The 19969-nt window shown below is 32.9% G+C and overlaps 1 protein-coding gene and 1 pseudogene across 1 annotated transcript in view; both read right to left on the bottom strand.

Moving 5' to 3' along the window:
* Positions 1-2928: 2928 nt before the first annotated feature.
* The window catches only part of DNAAF5 (dynein axonemal assembly factor 5), a 61166-nt gene continuing 44125 nt past the window's right edge, over positions 2929-19969 (bottom strand). The window contains exons 9-13 of the mRNA XM_074207587.1: positions 18109-18256; positions 10418-10568; positions 9242-9398; positions 4555-4749; positions 2929-3994 (exon numbers count right to left, since the gene is read on the bottom strand). Of these exons, the coding sequence (XP_074063688.1) occupies positions 3858-3994; positions 4555-4749; positions 9242-9398; positions 10418-10568; positions 18109-18256 (788 nt within the window). The 3' untranslated portion in view covers positions 2929-3857. The remainder of the gene's footprint in view (positions 3995-4554; positions 4750-9241; positions 9399-10417; positions 10569-18108; positions 18257-19969) is intronic.
* Positions 10591-17393, bottom strand: LOC141502714 (U2 small nuclear ribonucleoprotein B'' pseudogene; annotated as a pseudogene).

The following is a 19969-nucleotide window of genomic DNA, read 5'->3' as shown; positions in this document are numbered from 1 at the left end:
GAGCCAGGAGCACCTGGGTCCAAATCCGGCCTCAGACACACAAAGATCACTCTGCTATGCGGTCCCAGGCAGGCCACCCAGCCCCATTTGCCCTGCACCCCCCCAATAATAATAATAATAATAAATGTGCTTGAGTCTTTGTTCCAATACCAACAACTCTGTCACGGGTGGATCACATTCTTTATGACAAGTCCATGGCAAAAGCTACTTCCATATTTTTCCAACGTTGCCTTTGCTGATCGCAACTCCCTCCTTTTGTATTTCTCCACTACCATGTACTAACTATGTTTTCTCTCTCCTTTCACTCTGACTCTGCTGTAGGGTAGCTGAGTGGTGTAGCAGACAGATCCCCTGCTCTGGGGCCAAGAGGCCCTGAGCCCCCATACCACCCCTTAGGCCCAATATCCGCCTGGCCCTATGGTCCTGGACAGGCCATCCAATCCCAGCCCCTTGCAAGAAGTAAAAAAGAAAATGTGTTATATCTGACCACTCTCCCCCCATGGTCCATCCTCTCCTCCTTTATTCACATCCCCACCCCTTCCCCCTGCTCCCCCCTCCTTCTTACTCCAGATGCCTAAACCCCATTGAATATGTATGCTGTTTTCTCTCCTAACCACTTCTGATGAGAGCAAAGATTCCCTCATTCCCCCTTGCCTTCCCCCCTTCCATATCATTTCAATAGCTCATTGTAATAAAGAAAAATCTTATTATATGAAATATCTTGGCCTATTCCCCCTCTCCTTTTTCTTTCTCCCATTACATTTCCCTTTTTTCTATTGACTCCATTTTTACACCATATTTTATCTTCAAATTCAGTTTTCTCATGTGCTTCAACTATAAAAGCTCCCTCTACCTGCTCTATTAACTGAGAGGGTTCATATGAGTATTATCAGTGTCATTTTTCTATGCAGGAATACATGCAGTTCATCAAGTCCCTCATATTTTCCCCTTCTCCTCCACTCTCCATGCTTCACCTGAGTCCTGTATCTGAAGATCAAACCTTCTGTTCAGCTCTGGCCATTCCAACAGGAACATTTGAAATTCCCCTGGTCCATTGAAAGTCCATCTTTTTCCCTGGAAGAGGACATTCAGTTTTGCTGGGTAGTTGATTCTCAGTTGCATTCTAAGCTCTTTTGCCTTCCGGTATATTATATTCCAAGCCCTACAAGCTTCCAATGTAGTTGCTGCTAAGTCCTGTGAGATCCTGACTGCAGCTCCATGATATCTGAACTGTGTCCTTCTGGCTGCTTGTAATATTTTCTCTTTGACTTGGGAGTTCTGGAATTTGGCTATAATATTCCTAGGGGTTGGTTTTTTGGGATCTCTTTCTCAGGGGGATTGGTGGATTCTCTCCATTTCTATTTTGCCCTCTGCTTCTAGAATATCAGGGCAATTTTCCTGTAGTAATTCTTTGAAAATGATGTCAAGGTTCTTTTCCTGATCATGACTTTCAGGTATTCCAATAATTTTTAAATTATCTTTCCTAAGTCTGTTTTCCATATCAGTTGTTTCTTCAATGAGATATTTCACATTTTCTTCTAATTTTTCATTTTTTTGGTTTTGAAGTATTGATTCCTGATTTCTGGTAAATTCATCAATCTCCCTGAATTCTATTCTTTGTCTGAAGGATTTGTTCTCCTCAGAGAGTTTTCTTATCTCTTTTTCTATTTGACCAATTTTGCTTTTTAAAGCATTCTTCTCCTCCATAACTTTTTGAACTGTTTTATCCATTTGACCTAAGCTGGTTTTTAGCATGCTATTTTCTTCAGCATTTTTTTTGGATTTCCTTGACTAAGCTGCTGACTTCATTTTCATGTTTTTCCTGCATCTCTCTCCTTTCTTTTCCCACTTTTTCTTCCAACTCCCTCATTTGGTTTTTGAAAATCTTTTTTTGAGCTCTGTCATAGCCTGAGCCCAATTTCTGTTTTTTTCTTGGAGTCTTTAGATGCAGGAGCTTGTGCTTCCTCATCTTCAGATTGGGTATTTGAATGCTCAGATCTTAAAGCAAGGCCAGCTATGATAAACTTGATAATTCCTTTATATGTAACAGAGTTACATGGGGGGGGGGGAGGGAGAAGACTTCTAAGTCATTAAAAACATGTTTTCAGAAACATAATTGAGATGCCTCTTCATTTAAGATTTTTACATATTTTTAAAAGTAGAATTTAATGGTAAACTAAACAGGAACAAGTCCCTTCTTTCTCTCAGGTTTTTGTACTGTATTCAGCAAAAATAATTATGGTGTGATAACCTTAGAAATTAGAATTTAAATCATACTGCTTTTTAATCATGGTGTTCAATAGAGACAATCGAGAATAAGATGATTTGTAGTTAACAGTGTCAAAAAAGTTGACATCTGTTCTGTTCTTTTTTTTCTTTTTTTTTAGGTTTTTGCAAGGCAAATGGGGTTAAGTGGCTTGCCCAAGGTCACACAGCTAGGTAATTATTAAATGTCTGAGGCCGGATTTGAACTCAGGTACTCCTGACTCCAGGGCTGATGCTCTATCCACTGCCCCACCTAGCCTCCCCGACATCTATTCTAATAAATGAAGGATGCAGTAAGGGATCCAACATAAATGTGGAAAGTTGTGTGAAATACACAAAACCTTAGAACACAGAAAATCTTAGAAAATAGCTGTATAAACCTGGAGAGTAGCTGGTCATTCTCAGTCTTAGTAAAGGGCTCATCTATAAAACAGGAATACTACCCTTTACCTCCTAGGATAGCTGTGAAAATATCATGAAATACTTTGTATAACCTAAATCCATGTAATGGTAAATTATTACCATTAAAATTAAGCCTAGATAAAGGATATAGGGATTGAGTCCTTTGGCTTCAAGCCTCTAGAATCTTAAAGTGGAAAAAAATTTCTCAAGTTTCCAAAGATTTCTGCTAAGCATTAAAAAATACACATTTATCCAATACTATAAAACAGAAAACTTTAATCATATTTTCAAACATAAAATGTCAAATATTAAATTATGTACAATCAATTACTGCCAAAACCATAATAAATGAACTATCTTTTTCTTGGGTCAATATAAATGTTGACCTATAGGGGCAATATATAGCTGAAAATTTAAATTTGTAAGACACTCTGGAAAAGTAGGTACTATGAAATAATCATTGTGAAACATCTGACACCTTTAAAAATAAAAGATATGTTTTATTTTTTATTTCATAAGAAAGCAACTGAAATTATATTTGCTCCTTTATTTGGATTTCAACAATGTCAATCTAATTATTAATTTTTTCTTCAATAATACTACTTATTAGATTTTAATCTGGTGACAACGGTGAATATTTTACCTGGGACAATTCTCCAATACAAAAGCATTTTTATACCTGTTATATACCATGCAGAACCCAGGCAATAGATAAAATTCTTCTTGCGTTTGTTACTTTTATTGGAATAGAAATTAATTACAATTAGAATCCTGGTCATTTGTATCTAATCAGTATGATACCAGTAATTCACAAATCGATCCAATAAACATTAATGTAAAAGTGGTTTTGGTTTTACTCTCAGTGAGGGTAAATGGGTTTAATTTTAATTTCAATTACTCAGACACAAAAGATCTGTCAATGAACTATATAAATTAGACATGAGTCCAGAATCCATTTAATGGACAATAATATTACTTTTAAAAATTATTAGATATAAAAAGTTCACAAGAGAATGCAATAAAAACCTTTTTAAACTATATTATTCCTTGCTCTCTCGATACCATTAATAAAAAATAGTTCTATTTGTAGAATTTGTAGAATTAATTACTGTCCAAAAACAGACAGACATCTAATACTATCCTACAATTACAAAAATTGTAATAAATTGACTATTTCCAGAATTCTGCATTTAGAGGATACCTCTAGTTGACTGGATATGCTGCAAAAGCTGTTCACAATAAACTAGAGATCGATGTTTATATTTAACAGCCTCAATTTCTTCCACAAGTATGTCAGGGAATAGAATACTTCCTTCCTTCAAAACCCCTATGGAAAAGAAAGATTACATTAAAAAAAGGGCTAGAAATCACATATGAATATTTAAAACATGCCATCTCAATTTGAAATCACTGGTATCCTATGCGAACATATGCTGCATATGTTTACACTGAAAAGAAAAAAAATTATTGTAAAAAAATTAATACTAATGTCTTACTCAAAGTTGCTAATGCTAAGATTCTTTGACATATATTACTTAAAGAAAGAAACAAGCAATAGGACTAGAAATAAAACAATAAAAAAGTAATCATTGAAAATTTATAGATTATTACATTATTTTATTTACTATGTAATTTTAAATTTAGTTATTCATTTGAAAAACTATCTAGACTGATTATATATTCAAAATCATTTTCTACATATCACATGGCCTGGGACTATACAAGTACAGAAGACCTTGATAAATACAAGATTTTGTCATTCTGATTCTCTGGGGCCTGATTCTACCAGGAGTAGTGTCTCAGTTATCTCCTCAGCTGGTTACTAATTTCATTTTAGCAATTGCAATTGGTCAGGATTATAGTTAACTGAAAAAAAAGACATCTTACCTAATACTGCATCCTGAATTGTACTGTCTGGATCATCAAGGTGAACCAATAGCTCTTTGTAAAGATATTCTATATTGCCTTTAAAAAAGGATTTTCCGTCATCATCATTTTTGATGCACTTAAGCCATGTAATTAAGGAACTTGTAGCTGCTAGTCGTACTTCATTTGAAGCATCATCCAGGCGTTTCAAGAGTTCTAAAAGAAGCAAGGAAAAATTTAAAGCTATTATTTATTTGAAATCATTGTAATGAGCCAAAATGAATTAATGCACTTATTTAACATATACTATTTTAAAGACATTGCTAGGCTTCATGGAAGACAGAGAAAAATATGACCTAGTCTTTGTTCATAATCTAACTGAGGAGAGAAGACATACATATATCATGAAGAGGTAACAAAAGGCAATACACACACACACATACACACACACACACATACACACACATGAATGTGACATAAAGGTGTATATGTCACTAAGAATCATTTTTATCTTTAGCAAGTTTTTCAGTGGAGAGCCTTATAGATAATTGACAGAAATAGTAAATTCAAAAAAAATTCAAAAACAAAAGTGGCAGGAATCACTTGAAGATTTTTCTAAAATGAAGACTTATAATTTCAGAGATGACTGAAAACAGCAGGACAAAGAGAAATAAATCTATTTTAAACTTAAAAGGAAATATAACTGTCTTAGTTTCTTTATCTATAAAATTAAAGGATGATTAAATAAGTTCTATACACCAATCCAGCTTAAACATGTCTAGTAAGTCTCATACTCCATTGATTTACCCATACAAGAATATTCTCTGTGATAATTAAAAACACTCTAGTTTTTACATCACAATCCTCTCCAGATAGTGTCTTCTTCCTATCCAGCACTAAATAAAGGAAAATATTTAGTTAAAACAAGAAAGTGGGGGTGGGGGGAGGGAAGTAAGATTGGGGGGAAAAATTGTAAAACTCAAATTAAAAAAAAAAGAGAGAGTAGCAAAGTCCAAGAATATGTGCTATGTTCTATCCGATAATATCTGCTGGAAAAAGGGGAATATGTTTCTGGATATGACCTCTGTGACCAAGATCACCCAACACAAGACTTTGGCTTCCTCTCAGCGTTTTGTTTTTTAAATTTACATGAAAACAATTCTTCTAGCCTTTAAATTATTGTAAAGAATAATTTGGTAATAGTTAAAAAAATAAGAAATGTAGATTCCTGGAACTGAAGAATTATAAACAATGTAACTTAACAAACCAATATTTGAAATACTCAAGAACATAAATTACCTAAGGGAGATTTGTCCATTTGACAAGAATCGTTGGGAAAACTAGAAAGTAGTTTGGTAAAAATCAGTGTTAGATCTACATTTTATAATATAGACCACAAAAAACCAACATGGTAAATGACTTGAAAAATTTTTTTTTTGTAAATAGAATTTTTTTTTTTTTAGGTTTTTGTAAGGCAAATGGGGTTAAGTGGCTTGCCCAAGGCCACACAGCTAGGTAATTATTAAGTGTCTGAGACCAGATTTGAACCCAGGTATTCCTGACTCCAGGACCAGTGCTTTATCCACTGCGCCACCTAGCCGCCCCAAGCGCCACCTAGCCGCCCCGTAAATAGAATTTTAATTCCAATTAGAAGCAAAGAGTTTTCAACATTCATTTTTTTTTTGCAAGGCAGTGGGGTTAAGTGGCTTGCCCAAGGTCACACAGCTAGGTATTTATTAAGTGTCTGAGACCAGATTTGAACCCAGGTATTCCTGACTCCAGGACCGGTGCTTTATCCACTGCGCCACCTAGCTGTCCTTCAACATTCATATTTCTATAAGATTTTGAGTTTCAATTTTTTTCCCCCTCTCTCCCCAAGACAACAAGCAATCTGAAACAGATTACATAAGAGAAATGATGGAAACATATTTCCACATTAAATTACATGACCTGAATATTAAAGGTTGAAAAAAAAATAGGGAGGTACCAGACTGGAATCCTTTCATAACTAGGAATAGGCAGAGAATTCTTTTTTTTTTTTTTAGGTTTTTGCAAGGCAAATGGAGTTAAGTGGCTTGCCCAAGGCCACATAGCTAGGTAATTATTAAGTGTCTGAGACCGGATTTGAACCCAGGTGCTCCTGACTCCAGGGCCGGTGCTTTATCCACTGTGCCACCTAGCCGCCCCAGGTAGAGAATTCTTAAACATATCATGTACTTAGAGGTCATAACAAAGAATAAAATAGGTTAGGATTATTCATGATTGTGAGATCATACATATGATTGGTTTTGAAAGATTTTTTTTCTCAGCATCATTCTCTAATACTGACCTAACTAAGACTAATGGGATGAAGTCTCCAAAAAAATTTCGAAGGCTTATTTGCCCTCTGGTGGCCAGTCACATAAAAGCAGTGGTATTTGGATAACGGATAAGTATGCTCTCTTGAAAGTTGAAAATAAACTAAATTGTTTACTTATGGCCTAAAAATCACTTTACCAAAAAAAAAAAAGACTATCCCCAAAATTGTTCTTCAAATGTCACTGATTTCTAACATTCCTGATTTGAATCTATTTCTGTCCTAAACCAGTCTCAAGAGTCAAGTAGTTAATATATAAAAATATCCCTAAGAAAAGTTATTTACCCACATTTGTAATGAAAATTATTATTCACTATTTACAAACTGAATGGCACAACAAAGGGCACTAAAATGCATTCTCTTCATATTTCCCTACTGCCTAAAGTCTTTATTTGTGTTTAAACATGTCACAGAATCCATGATCTCATCCACTTGGGTAAAATCTCAAAGAACAGAGATTGCAATCCACTTACTCTCTCAACTTGTGCTTATCTTTTTCATGTTTTCCTCTATATATTCCAAAAGCCAACATGTTGATTGAAATTAGTACAGCAATGAGGCGACTATCTAATATCCTTCAATTCATACTTGTATACATGATACGTGACTGGCCTATTTCCTTTTCTGATCATTTGATTCCTGCATCTTATCTTTTACACCATATAAGCTGTAGTCTATTTACACCCACTAAGCACCTCTACATTGCTCTTTGGGATACTTAAAATTTTTATTTTTTATTATAGCTATAAGAATAATAAGTTAATATTTACATAGCTCTCCTAAAAATTTAAATGAAACTTAAAATTTAACAATGTTGCAGCATATAAAATAAATCCAAATTTTAAACATTCTAGTAAATATATCAATATTATACACCAGCATTATATCAACATTAAATTGATATATATTATAGAATGTAAAATTATATAATTATACTAACACTGTATATCAACATTTCCATAAAATTAACAACAAAACCCAGTAGGAAGAGATAGAAAAAGAAACTCCATTCAAAATAATTTTATAATGCAAAAAATATGTGTCTATCTACTAAAATATACTCAAGAACTTAACCCCACTCACCTCACAAAATAAATAAATAAAATTAGGGCTGCTCCTTCCCCTAGTCTTTTTTTGTCTTTGGTCTCACACACAGATTCACAGATACACAGACATACTACTCACTCACTCTTATAGGATATATAACAGATAATTTCATTTTTTTTTTGTCTCTGTCTCCCCCAAGTACCTAGCATAGTACCTGGCAAGTGTTTGATGCTTAATAATGTCTTCTGATTATTGATTTTCTAGGCCTCAAATAAATGGAAGGAATTGGACTAGAAAGGGCTTAAAGTTCATTTCACCTCTAAAATTTTAATTCTAGGTATAGTTTAAATGTTACATTGTATCTAAAATGTTGGCATCAATATTTATTTTTTTCCCTCTATTCTGACTTTTTCTGGTTTAGGCATCAGCACCATATCGGTGTTGACAGCACTCCACCTATTTTTTTTTAATAGTTTATATAGGATTGGAATCGTTAAATATTTGGTAGAACTCACTTGTAAATCCATCTGATCCTGGAAATTTTTTCTTAGGGAATTCACCAGTTCAATAGTTTTCTTACTTTCAATTTTTTAAATCTCTCCTTTGATTTCCAGAATTTCTAATTTGGTATTTAATTGGGGATTTGGTTTTTTTTTTTTTGCAAGGCAAATGGGATTAAGTGGCTTGCCAAAGGCCACACAGCTAGGTAATTATTAAATGTCTGAGGCCAGATTTGAACTTAGGTACTCCTGACTCCAGGGCTGGTGTTCTATCCACTGTGCCACCTAGCCGCCTCAGATTTTTGGTTTTTTCTAGATTTTTTAGTTCTAAATCCTCTCCTCTTTCTCTATTTTATTCATGAAAGCATATAAAGTTTCCTATTCAGTTTCCAATTAATTTTTAGCTTCGTGGCCCTTTATTATACATGATTTTTATTGTAGATTGTTGAAAACTATCTTTACATGTAGTTGGAAAAATAAATTTAAAAATTTATTTTTAAAAAATGTTAAATTGATAAGAACTGATAACAGTGAAATAAAATCTAAGTATACAATAATCTACTTTGATTTATCAAAACTTAAAGTGTAATAACTAAATTTGGCATCATCAGAGGACTGAAGATGAAATTCTTCCCTCCTCTTTACATGTACATTTTGTGTACATGGGGTGGGTGAAGAGGTTGTTGAGACTTAACAGCAATATTAGAAACAAAAAGCATCAATATAATAAAAAACTGATAATACTTTTATAACAATTCAATACAAATATGATCAACTGTACAATGAATGTACTTTGGTATCCTACCAGGATAAATCTTGATGCATTTATCTGGAGCAATTGTGTCAGCACAGGCCTTTAAAAATATGTTAATAATACAGCATGACATTAATCGAGTAATTTTAGAATCTTCTTCCAGCGTGTTAATAATTTGAGGCAGCAATACTTCTTGTATTTCTACTATCTGCAATAAAAAAAAAATAAGAACTATAAAGAAACTTTGAATTTGATAAACTCTGAATTCAAAAATGGAACTAACTCCATTGGCAAGAATTTTATATCAAAGATCTGTAATACAATATGCGTACATGTGAATATAAAATAAGACATGGTTTTTATGTAAAAAAATTGGTTATTTCTGACATTTTCTCCCATGAAGCAAATGTTTACTTTATATAAAAATTTATTTTTGTTGAATTGATATTGTCCCCAGTGTATTTCATCTGTTTTTTTCTTCCAACTGGCATTTTAGTAAGAATTTCACTTAAATATAATACTTCTTTAGTATACCACAAGATGGTGCTCATGACTCTCATATGTTCAGTTACTATTCTGCAGAAGCTATGATCTCTAAGCAACAGCAGAAACTTACTATTTTTAATTATTATTTGACTTATTTTCCCAATTAATGACAGATTAGAGACATTTTTCAAACAAGGCATGCCTATGAAAGCCCAAGATACCAATTACACTATGGCTAATTTTTTATTACAAAAGCAACCTTTGTTAAAGAGATAAAACTTTAGGAAAAATAGAGCAAATTTTCTTAAATACCTGTGATTACCGTGATGTTGAGAATATATGTATATGAGGTAAAATATACTGACCTTATGAATTTCACTGACCAGGGCTTTTCTATTTTCATATTTTGTTATATCTCTTAAGTTTTCTTTTTGTGTTTAACAGAGATATAGGCTAACAATTATTCTTTTCTCTACTAAACAATTTTTCCACATCAAAACATTTTACAATAAGGAAGATCTTTGAATTTTATTATAGCTCATTTAGTTGTCTAAAATGTTGACAACTGAGTTTTATAAAATTAGTATTTTATTATAAATACTGATTTTTTTGGTAAGCAGAAAATTTTTTATTAACTATGTTTATTCAAAGCTTTTCAGAATTCCTTCACATTTAATAAGGCTTTTTGGCACTATGCATGCTTTCTGACATAAGCTTTGCAAATGAATATGAGAACTGTACCTGTTTTGATGAAAGTATCTCACTTTGAACAAGAGCCCAAAGGCATGATACAGCTGTAGTGCGAATGGCAGCTGCCGTTCTTCCTGCATGCCACTGCAGATTAGGAACCAATATGTCTTTTATCACTGTCTCAAGGTGGTCATGAAACAGCCTAAAACCAAATCATGCAAAAGCAAATAAATGAGGTAAGCAGTTGTTTTATAATGGAAAAAAAAAGCAACATAATAAAAAAATTAATATACTTAGCAAAAGCAAAAATAGAATAAATGAATGTAATTCTTAATAGTATACTTACCAGAGGTCAAGAAAGGAAACTAATTCTGCTTCTTCTGAGAGGTTGCCTACTCTTAGGAATGTCTACCCAACCATTCAAATTCCTAAGACTACTCTTAAGACCACTCAAAAGAGAAGGTGGACAGTGCAGGAGAGGAGCCCTCAACCACAAACTTCTTATTTTGAGGCTGTGGAAGAACCCAAGAGTTATTTGGCAATTAGGAATGGGGAAAGTGTTTTTGTTGTTGTTGTTTTGCAAGGCAAATGGGGTTAAGTGGCTTGCCCAAGGCCACAGCTAGGTAATTATTAAGTGTCTGAGGCCAGATTTGAACTCTTACTCCTGACTCCAGGGCCAGTGCTTTATCCACTGCTCCACCTAGCCACCTCAAATGTTCTTTAATGAAAGAATATATCACCTAGCATCAATTGAATTCTCCCCATTTAAATTCTTTCAATGACTATAGTAATTTGTCTTAAGGGTTGATCCTGCTGCATAAACTCTTTATTTCACTCTATCACTAGATGTTCTCTCTCTTTTTTGATATTATCTTAAGATTTAAATTTATGGAAGAAAAAATTTCAGAAATCATTGATTTATATACATCATTTACACATACACTGATTTACATTTACATATAAAAATGTCTTGTATTTATTAAATATTAAGATGGTAATCTTTCTTTCATACTTAATTTACCACATTTAAAAACATTTAGATAATTATTAAATTGCTTTCTTTTCTTGATTTTAGTATCTCTTCCCCAGACAATGACATTTCAGAGTCAACAACGAAAACACACAAAACTGAGGATTTCCAGGTTTAACATGATTTACAGATTTTCAATAAAATTTTTCAATACATTTTAGGTTATCCTTTTCTAGAGAAAAATTTAAATAAGTTTTTGTATTGCTTAAAATTTATTTCTCTAAGGTAGTCTCTACAAAATGATTTTGATGAAATGTATCAAAGTTTAATGGCAACATATGATGGTTTCTTGCTGAGTTACAAAATGATATGCTCTCTTGGAATTATTTTTCCTAAATGCCTTATTATTATTATTTTTTTTTTTTGCAAGGCAATGGGGTTAAGTGGCTTGCCCAAGGCCACACAGCTAGGTAATTATTAATTGTCTGAGGCTCGATTTGAACTCCTGTTCTATCTACTGCGCCATCTAGCTGCTCCTATAAATGGCTTATTTTTAAAACCAGTAAGTCAACCAACATGAGAAAACCATTATAAGAAGAAAGATCCATAGGCAACAAAGAAGTTGTTTTTATAAGGCAAATCAGAACTTGTCAATCTAAACTAAAATGTAGGGGGGGGGGGGAAGCATATTACTTCCAAATAATGAGTTCTATTGTGTACAGAAAAATGTACACAAGGAAGAATTAATGAGTCTAGGTCTGAAATGTCCTAAAATGAAAACACTGCTAAATAAAAATTTCTACCAGTCTTTTAAAAAATTAGTCATTATATTTGCATCAGATGTTAATATCAGAAGAAAATAAATCCATCAGAATGGCATCATTTCTTTAATCACTCAAACTACAACTTGATAAGCAATCTTTTTCAATAAAATCTTTCTTTCCTTCTTCCTTCCTGCAAGGCAATGGGATTAAGTGACTTGCCCAAAGCCACACAGCTAGGTAATATTAAATATCTGAGGCTGGATTTGAACTCAGGTACTCCGGACTCCAGGGCCAGTGCTCTATCCACTGTGTCACCTAGGCAATAAACTTTTAATATTAAGGCTGACAATGAATTCTCAATTTTTAATCAGAGATTAAGGAGTTAAGACACTAATGGTGACTCCCTAATAATTGTTTTTGTTCCTGGTCCTTTTCCTATTGTTTCTTCTGTTCTAAAGAAATGTGGCACAATTTCTAAAGTAAAAGATGTGGCATAAGTAAGAAGGCAGTAGTGGCAAGTGGGATAAGAACAACAAATAAAATCTAAAAATATAAATACATATTTATCCTACAAAGCATCCACCCAGACCAATTCTGCATAAAGGATACAAAGAAATTCAATTCTACCAATATTTATAAAGTATCTATAATACTTAAAATATACAACTATATAGCAAGAGCTGAAAAATTTACAGATTTTAGATAAATCCTGTGCTCATAAAGACTACCTCAGTAAAGATACTTCGAATTTCATTCATCAATCAAATCAACTGATTGAAGTGCTAGCAATTCAACTTCCTCATTTATTAAATATCTATTAGGTATAAAATATGAAGGATGTAAATACAAAAAAATCCTGCTCTAAATAAGTACATTCTCTTAGGGTAGGAGTTGGTAGACCAGAGATCTCCTTAAGAATGGTTTTACAGGGGCAGCTAGATGGTGCAGTGCATAGAGCACCGGCCCTGGAGTCATGAGTACCTGAGTTCAAATTTGGTCTCAGACACTTAATAATTACTTAGCTGTGTGGCCTTGGGCAAACCACTTAACCACCACTGCCTTGCAAAAACTAAATAAAAAAGAATGGTGTAACATTTTAAAATATAATAAAATCCAAAGAGTAATCATTCTTAGTAGCTGTAGTACAGGAACTTGTGGTGGGCTGAATTTGACCTTTAGGTACATGGTTAGTCAACTTGGGGATATAAGATCAGAGATTTAGCACTGGCAAGGAACTTAAATGCCCTCCAATCTAACCCTCTCATACAGATGAAAAAAATCTGATGTCTGGGGCAGCTAGGTGGCGTAGTGGATAAAGCACCAGCTTTGGAGTCAGGAGTACCTGGGTTCAAATCCAGTCTCAGACACTTAATAATTACCTAGCTGTGTGGCCTTGGGCAGGCCTCTTAACCTCATTTGCCTTACAAAAACCTAAAAAAAAAAATTTGGTGTCCAAAGAGTTTGATTAATTTGTCCAAGGTTATACAGTGGGAGTCAGAATCTGAGCCCATGTCCTCTAATTCCAAATCCAGTGCTCTTACCACAGGACTAGACCACCTCATCAGAAAGATAAGTACCAGATGAATTAAGGAGTCATTAACCACTAGAGGGATGAGGGAAGAGTGCAAGAAGGAGGTAGCACCAGAGCCCAGTCTTGAAAAAGCTAAAGAACAAAAGCAGACCCTGTTCTAGCCATGAGACATTGTGAATATGCAAGAAGCAGAATTAGAAAACTGACTTCTGGGCACTGCAAGGAGTCCAGTTTGGCTGCCATGAGGAGTGTATTGAGGGGAATGTATGTAATAATAAAGTTGGAAGGAAAAATGAAGTCAGAAAATAATATAGGAATTAAGGAAAAGCAAAACATTTACCAGCATGATTATAACTTTTTTTTTGGAATTTGATTGTCTACTTATTTACAAGGTTAAATATCAGACTTTTAGAAAGGTTGTAAACATAAAAGATTTATTTACTTGTAAGTAGAAAGTCCTCCAGGATTCTGTTTACAGGGACAAATGGGGTCAAATTTCTACTAATTAAACCATTTCAATATGTAAATAAATTATTAGATATTTTTAGAGTTTTATAGGACAATTTGTTCCTTTTAAAATGCCTTAAGATTTCCTTTATAATCCTATGTATACACTATGTGAAAAAGGCCAATATTCATCATGCAGAACATCTCTTAGTCTTTTGTTATTGTCTACATGTGAAAGAAGAGAGCAAGTGATTCTGCTGTGTTATTACTATAAGACCAAAGAATAGGAGAATTTGATAAAAAAAAAAAACAAATAAATAAATAAAATGATCTCCTTTCAGGGAAGTAATTTTAGGATATGATGTCATCAGTTAAACTTTAACATAATCAAGCTTACTTTTTTACATATTGATAATTTTCTCACATAGCATTGATGAACAAGTTGTCAATCACTTCCTTTGAGGTTTCTTACATTGTTTTTTGTTTGTTTGTTTGCTTTTACAACATTTCTGTTCATTTTTTTCTTTTATAAAACCTAGTTAAATGAGTGTTCTGTTCTTGGTTCTGCCTTCTTTGCTTTACATTGTGTCACTAAAGTCCAAATTTTTTTTATAATTCTTCATATTCAATCACATTGTAGTATTTTACAATATTAATATGGTAGAACATGTTTGCTTGGATATTTAGGGTTGTTTCGAGTATTTCTGAAATTGTAAATTTTGAACAAAGTTCTTTCTTTTTGTTAATCTAAGGCTCAAATCTGATCGTGATACTCCTATGTTCCCTGCCTTATTCCTCCTAAACATATAGCTTGACAAGAAAATCATTGAATGTTATCTCTAGAGCAAAGAATTACATGACTAAAGTCTAAACAGAAAAGACTTAAGATTCCAAAATCTTCAGTGTCTCCTTAACTATTTCTTGGTTAAAGTACAAATTCTTCAGCTTGGCATCTAAATTCCTTTATAATTTGATATCTACAATTATAGACATGGCAATAAAATCTCAGATATCCCAAATGACTCCTTTTCTTATACTAGGTGAATCAGTTAGATTGGCCTATTATGCCACTTGAATCTGGTATTCTATTTTCCATCTCTGTACCTTCACATAGGCTGTCTGTTCCCTGGGCTTAGAATATACTTCCTCCTCACTTTTGCCTCTTATGATGCCTTACTTTCTTCAAGGGAGTAACTTCAGTCTCTAGTAGAATGTGGGATCAGGACTATTTTCATTTGTCCTTCACAACTCTTATCTAGCACATAATAGGCACTTAATAAAAGCTTATTTAATTCCTGAATAATACTCTCAGGAAATTTTCCCCATAACTGGGTCAAAAGGTATTACTTTCAAAAAACTTGCCAGATTGCTTTCCAAAATTTTTACTAATTTATAATTAATTCCTAGGCAACTATTTTGTGCTTATTTTATCATCCTAAAAGGCAAAATAAAATTTCCTTTAAGTTTTCCTTTTCTGCATTCAAATACAATTAAAATTTCTCTAAAACAACTTTAATTTAAATTACTCAAAATCTTGGAAAGCTACTTCAATTTTTAAAATGATTACTTTGCAGAAGTGTAGTCTTGTTTTTAAGTTGAATTTCTTAATCTGGCACAATTCAAAAAACTTTCTTTAAGTTCAGAAAAGCACAATAACTAGAAAGTAATTATTATATTTAAATAAAGTAATACTAGGACTATAATAACTGTGTCCTGAAGATCATCAATGCAACTGCCCATTTTAGACTATTATCTTTATGAATATCTATTCACTAATGGGATATCTGACAAAATTCAATGTTAGTATATTTTTTTTGAATACAAGAAAGTTTTAATTGTACAAAATGTCTGTTGCATGTTGTGGTACCCCAGATTTGAACCCAGGTACTCCTGACTCCAGGGCAGGTGCTTTATCCACTGAGCCACCTAGACGCCCCGTTGTACCCCAGATTTGTAAGGAACACTGGAGAATCTCAGTTCAAAAAGTTTACCCAGAATGTTTTACTACTTTTAGTATTGCCCTCAGAAAGCTCTTCAAAATTTCTGAATTGTATCTTTTGAAAATAAAGGACAGGAGCCATAAACAAAAAGTCATTTAAATAAAGTCCAAAAAGCTATTTCTTGGCATATGTAATCTTCATGACATGGGATGGTGTGATCTTAAATCCTTGTAAGGCATCTTTGGCAGCACCAGCCCGTCCATTTTCAAACTCCACAAAAGCAATGTCATGTCTCCCAGGTACCAATCTTACTTCTTTGAAACCAGGAAACTGATTAAACAGCATAGATAACATCATTTCATTAGTCTCTTCTGGCAAGTTATTTAGGAATAAAATATAATTCAATGGGTAGTCAGGCACCTGAGGATTTGGAGTTGAAATTCCTTGGGTGTTAGCTGAATTTGGTGTAGCCTGACCAGGCTTTTTGTTTGCAGCATTAGCAGTTTGCTCCAGAGATTTTGCCTTTTTCTTTTCTTTTTTCTTTTCCTCATCAGTGCCCCGCATTTTAAAGATTATATCAGTCTGTTTTTGCATACTGAATTTGCATTGGTTTACCATAAAATGGAAAGCCTTGTAACTGTCTCAAAGCACTAGTAGATGAACCAAGTTCTTTAAATATAACAAATGCTTGTCCTCTCATCTTCATAGTTTTTAAAGCCACAATATCCACTACATGGCCAAACTGAGAAAAGAGTGCATACAATGATCTCTTCAGTTATTTTTTGATTTTATCATTCATATTGTTGATATAAATTGTATGATTTGGTCTGATATCCATGTTTTGGATTAAATTTCAGAGAACCCTGGAAGGCTTTCTCCCAGGGCTCACTCCGCACCCAAAATCCATGTTAGTATAATTTTATGGTGACAATAATAGATTCTCTTATAGGGCTATTAGGATCAAATGAGATACTCTACTTAAAGTACTTTGGAGGTCTTAGAGCATTATATAAGTGTTAGTTATTATATTTTTTTCTTCATTCACTTGGTTTTTACTTTGTGCATTATTTGGCTGAATTCCCCTGAGTAAATATGGATCTTACTTAGGAGATTCTACAAACCATATCAAACCAACTCATAGGAAAATAGTTCCAAATTCCATTTGGTTATATAATTTTATATTTAGATTGCTTTGACTGGTCTATATCAATACCCTAAGATCATTTTTTCTTTTTTCTATATTATACTTGTCTTATTTTTCTCTATATGTTTTATTACTTCCCATAAATGGAAACACATTTTAAGAAAGTTCTTCAAATTAATGGGATTAAGATAACTACATAAAGACATCATTTACAGCATATTAATATATGGCAATATTTAATAGTAAAAAAAGTACTAATTACTTAGTTTGTAAAAGTACGACAAGGTCATTACAAAATGAGAATATTTAATAGATACATCATTAAAATGAATACATTCAAAAATTTTTTCATTTAATGACCACACTGGAATAATTCCATGATTCATTATTTAAAATAATTTCATCCAATAGTAAATTTTTACTATTACTATACACTATTTACTATTAATACTAAATAACTATGAAGATCATATAGTATTTTGAAATTCTCATCTTCTTTTATAAATCACAAGGACACATAATATGGATTAAAATTACCTGCTGTTTTCAAGCTATGCTGTGTGCTCTCTCATCAACCACCTCATTCTTCTCACCCTCCCTTCCAAAAGAATCCTGCCTCTCCCATGCAATGCTGTTTTGCTACTTGCAATTTATCTTGTCTAGAATGAGACCTGTATATCACTTCTTGGCCATTTCGGAAAAATTCTGCAACCCCTCCCTTCAGGCCTCCCTACCCACCCAGTTCTCCTTTATGTGTTGTTTCCCACTGACAAAAGGTGAGCTCCTTAAAGTAAGGGATGTATAGTAGTGGTATGTTGCATTTATATTTTTATCTCTAGCATTTGGCCTTACATATGACAGGAACACTGTAAGAACTTCATAAATGCTCTATCATCATTTTTCAATCATTTATATGGGGACTTGCATAAAGTAAGAAGATACTTACTGTTGAGAATCCACAGTACTGTTTGCTTTTAAAAGCACTTGTGATAAGATTGTGAAGAGCTTAAGGCGCATTTGTGGATCTTTGGTTGGTTGAAGACAAGTCTTAATGATAGGAATAAAGTAATTAAGGGCTTTACCTAATACAGGACCTGGAAAACATATTGAAAAAGTTGTTTTAGTAGTTTGGTAATTTATATTTTCTATATTACCTAGAAGATTTCAGCCTAAAAGATGTCATAAATTATATTTATTATTATTATTTATGACAGAACTGATAAAGAAATCTAAAAGAGTAATAAATGTTTTCTTGACTTATGTATATAATGGGCTTAAAGGGAAGAGGTGATTAAACTTAAAAAATTAGTAGAATATTTTTGTCTCTAGTTAATTATAATTCCCTGCTTTGAGGATGCTTGAGTATTTTCCCAGTAAAAGTAGCTGAAGACAATTTAAAACAGAATATTGTACTCATGAAATAATACTGGGACATCCTAAAGGTCTCACTTAAGAACAGTGGAATATGCAGCAGAAACACTGGCACAGGACCATCCAGCAAGGTATCAGAGATGGTGCTTGCTCTATGAGCAAGAATTGAAGCAGCTCTAAGGAAATGTGAAATATGTCAGTTTAGAGTAACCACCCCAAGCTGTTCAAATGCACTAGCTGTGCTTGATCTAAGGTAGAGATAAAAAAGGACCTGAATTCAAATCTAGTCTCAGACACTTGACACTTCATAGTTGTATGATTCTAGGCAAGTCACTGAACCCCAAAATTCCCTTGCCAAAATAAAATAAAATAAAATGTTCTAGGCTACTGAGATTCTAAATAACAGAAATGATATTTAGTATCTGGAAATTCATTTTCACAAAATAATTTCTGGGTTTTTTTTGTTTTCTTTTGCTATATACTATGCCAATAAGTTTTCATTTAAGAACGAAAGGTTTACCCAATTAAAGTGAGTTCAGCTAAAAATATTTTAAATCTATATCCAATGATATATTGAATGAAATATGCTATAAATGAAAATTCTGTCTTTTAAAGATCAACTCAGGGGCGGCTAGGTGGCGTAGTGGATAAAGCACTGGCCTTGGAGTCAGGAGTTCAAATCTGGTCTCAGACACTTAATAATTAACTAGCTGTGTGGCCTTGGGCAAGCCACTTAACCCCGTTTGCCTTGCAAAAAAAAACAACCTAAAAAAATCAACTCAAAACATTTGAATCAGAGTTCAAAATGAAAAAATGAGGCATTAAAAGGAGTAGCATAATTAAATAAGGTGCCATGTGTAGGAATGAAAAGAAAATGAGAATTATGTTCAAAGGAATTATAACAGATGAGCAAAAAAAACATAGACAAGAGGCTATCATCAGCATGTTGAAATGACAAGTGTTTGCTCAAAATTTTGATGATTTATTTTCTTTTAGCAACATATATCAGGCAACACCTAGAAATTTTTCCCTCAGAGGAAGAAGAGAATTTCAGATGGTATTACTCTCCCAGTGCTTATTAAAGAGTTTTATTTACAATGAAAAGTCAAAACAAAATAAATATGCATGGGACTAGAGACAAGTTTCTGTGAATGTCACCTTTTTGTTGTAAGCAAAGTGCTGTAAATCTTAAAGGATTAAACAAATATAAATTATTATATTAGATTCTACTCATAAATCTTAACTACTTATTTATGCAAACCTTCATGTATATTTAAAGATTGTTTTGAATAAATTTTGAGTAATGAAAGTAAAATAAAAATTGGAATTTTATCTTTATGGAATTGAGAAAAAATTTTAAAATAAAATAAATAAAATAAAATATTTTTAAAATCATCAATAATTGCAAATGCTGTTATAATTTTAAGTAGATAAAT

The sequence above is a fragment of the Macrotis lagotis genome, chromosome X, assembly GCF_037893015.1.
Source record: "Macrotis lagotis isolate mMagLag1 chromosome X, bilby.v1.9.chrom.fasta, whole genome shotgun sequence".
Classification (NCBI taxonomy): domain Eukaryota; kingdom Metazoa; phylum Chordata; class Mammalia; order Peramelemorphia; family Peramelidae; genus Macrotis; species Macrotis lagotis.
This window is presented reverse-complemented; position numbering and strand designations above follow the sequence as displayed.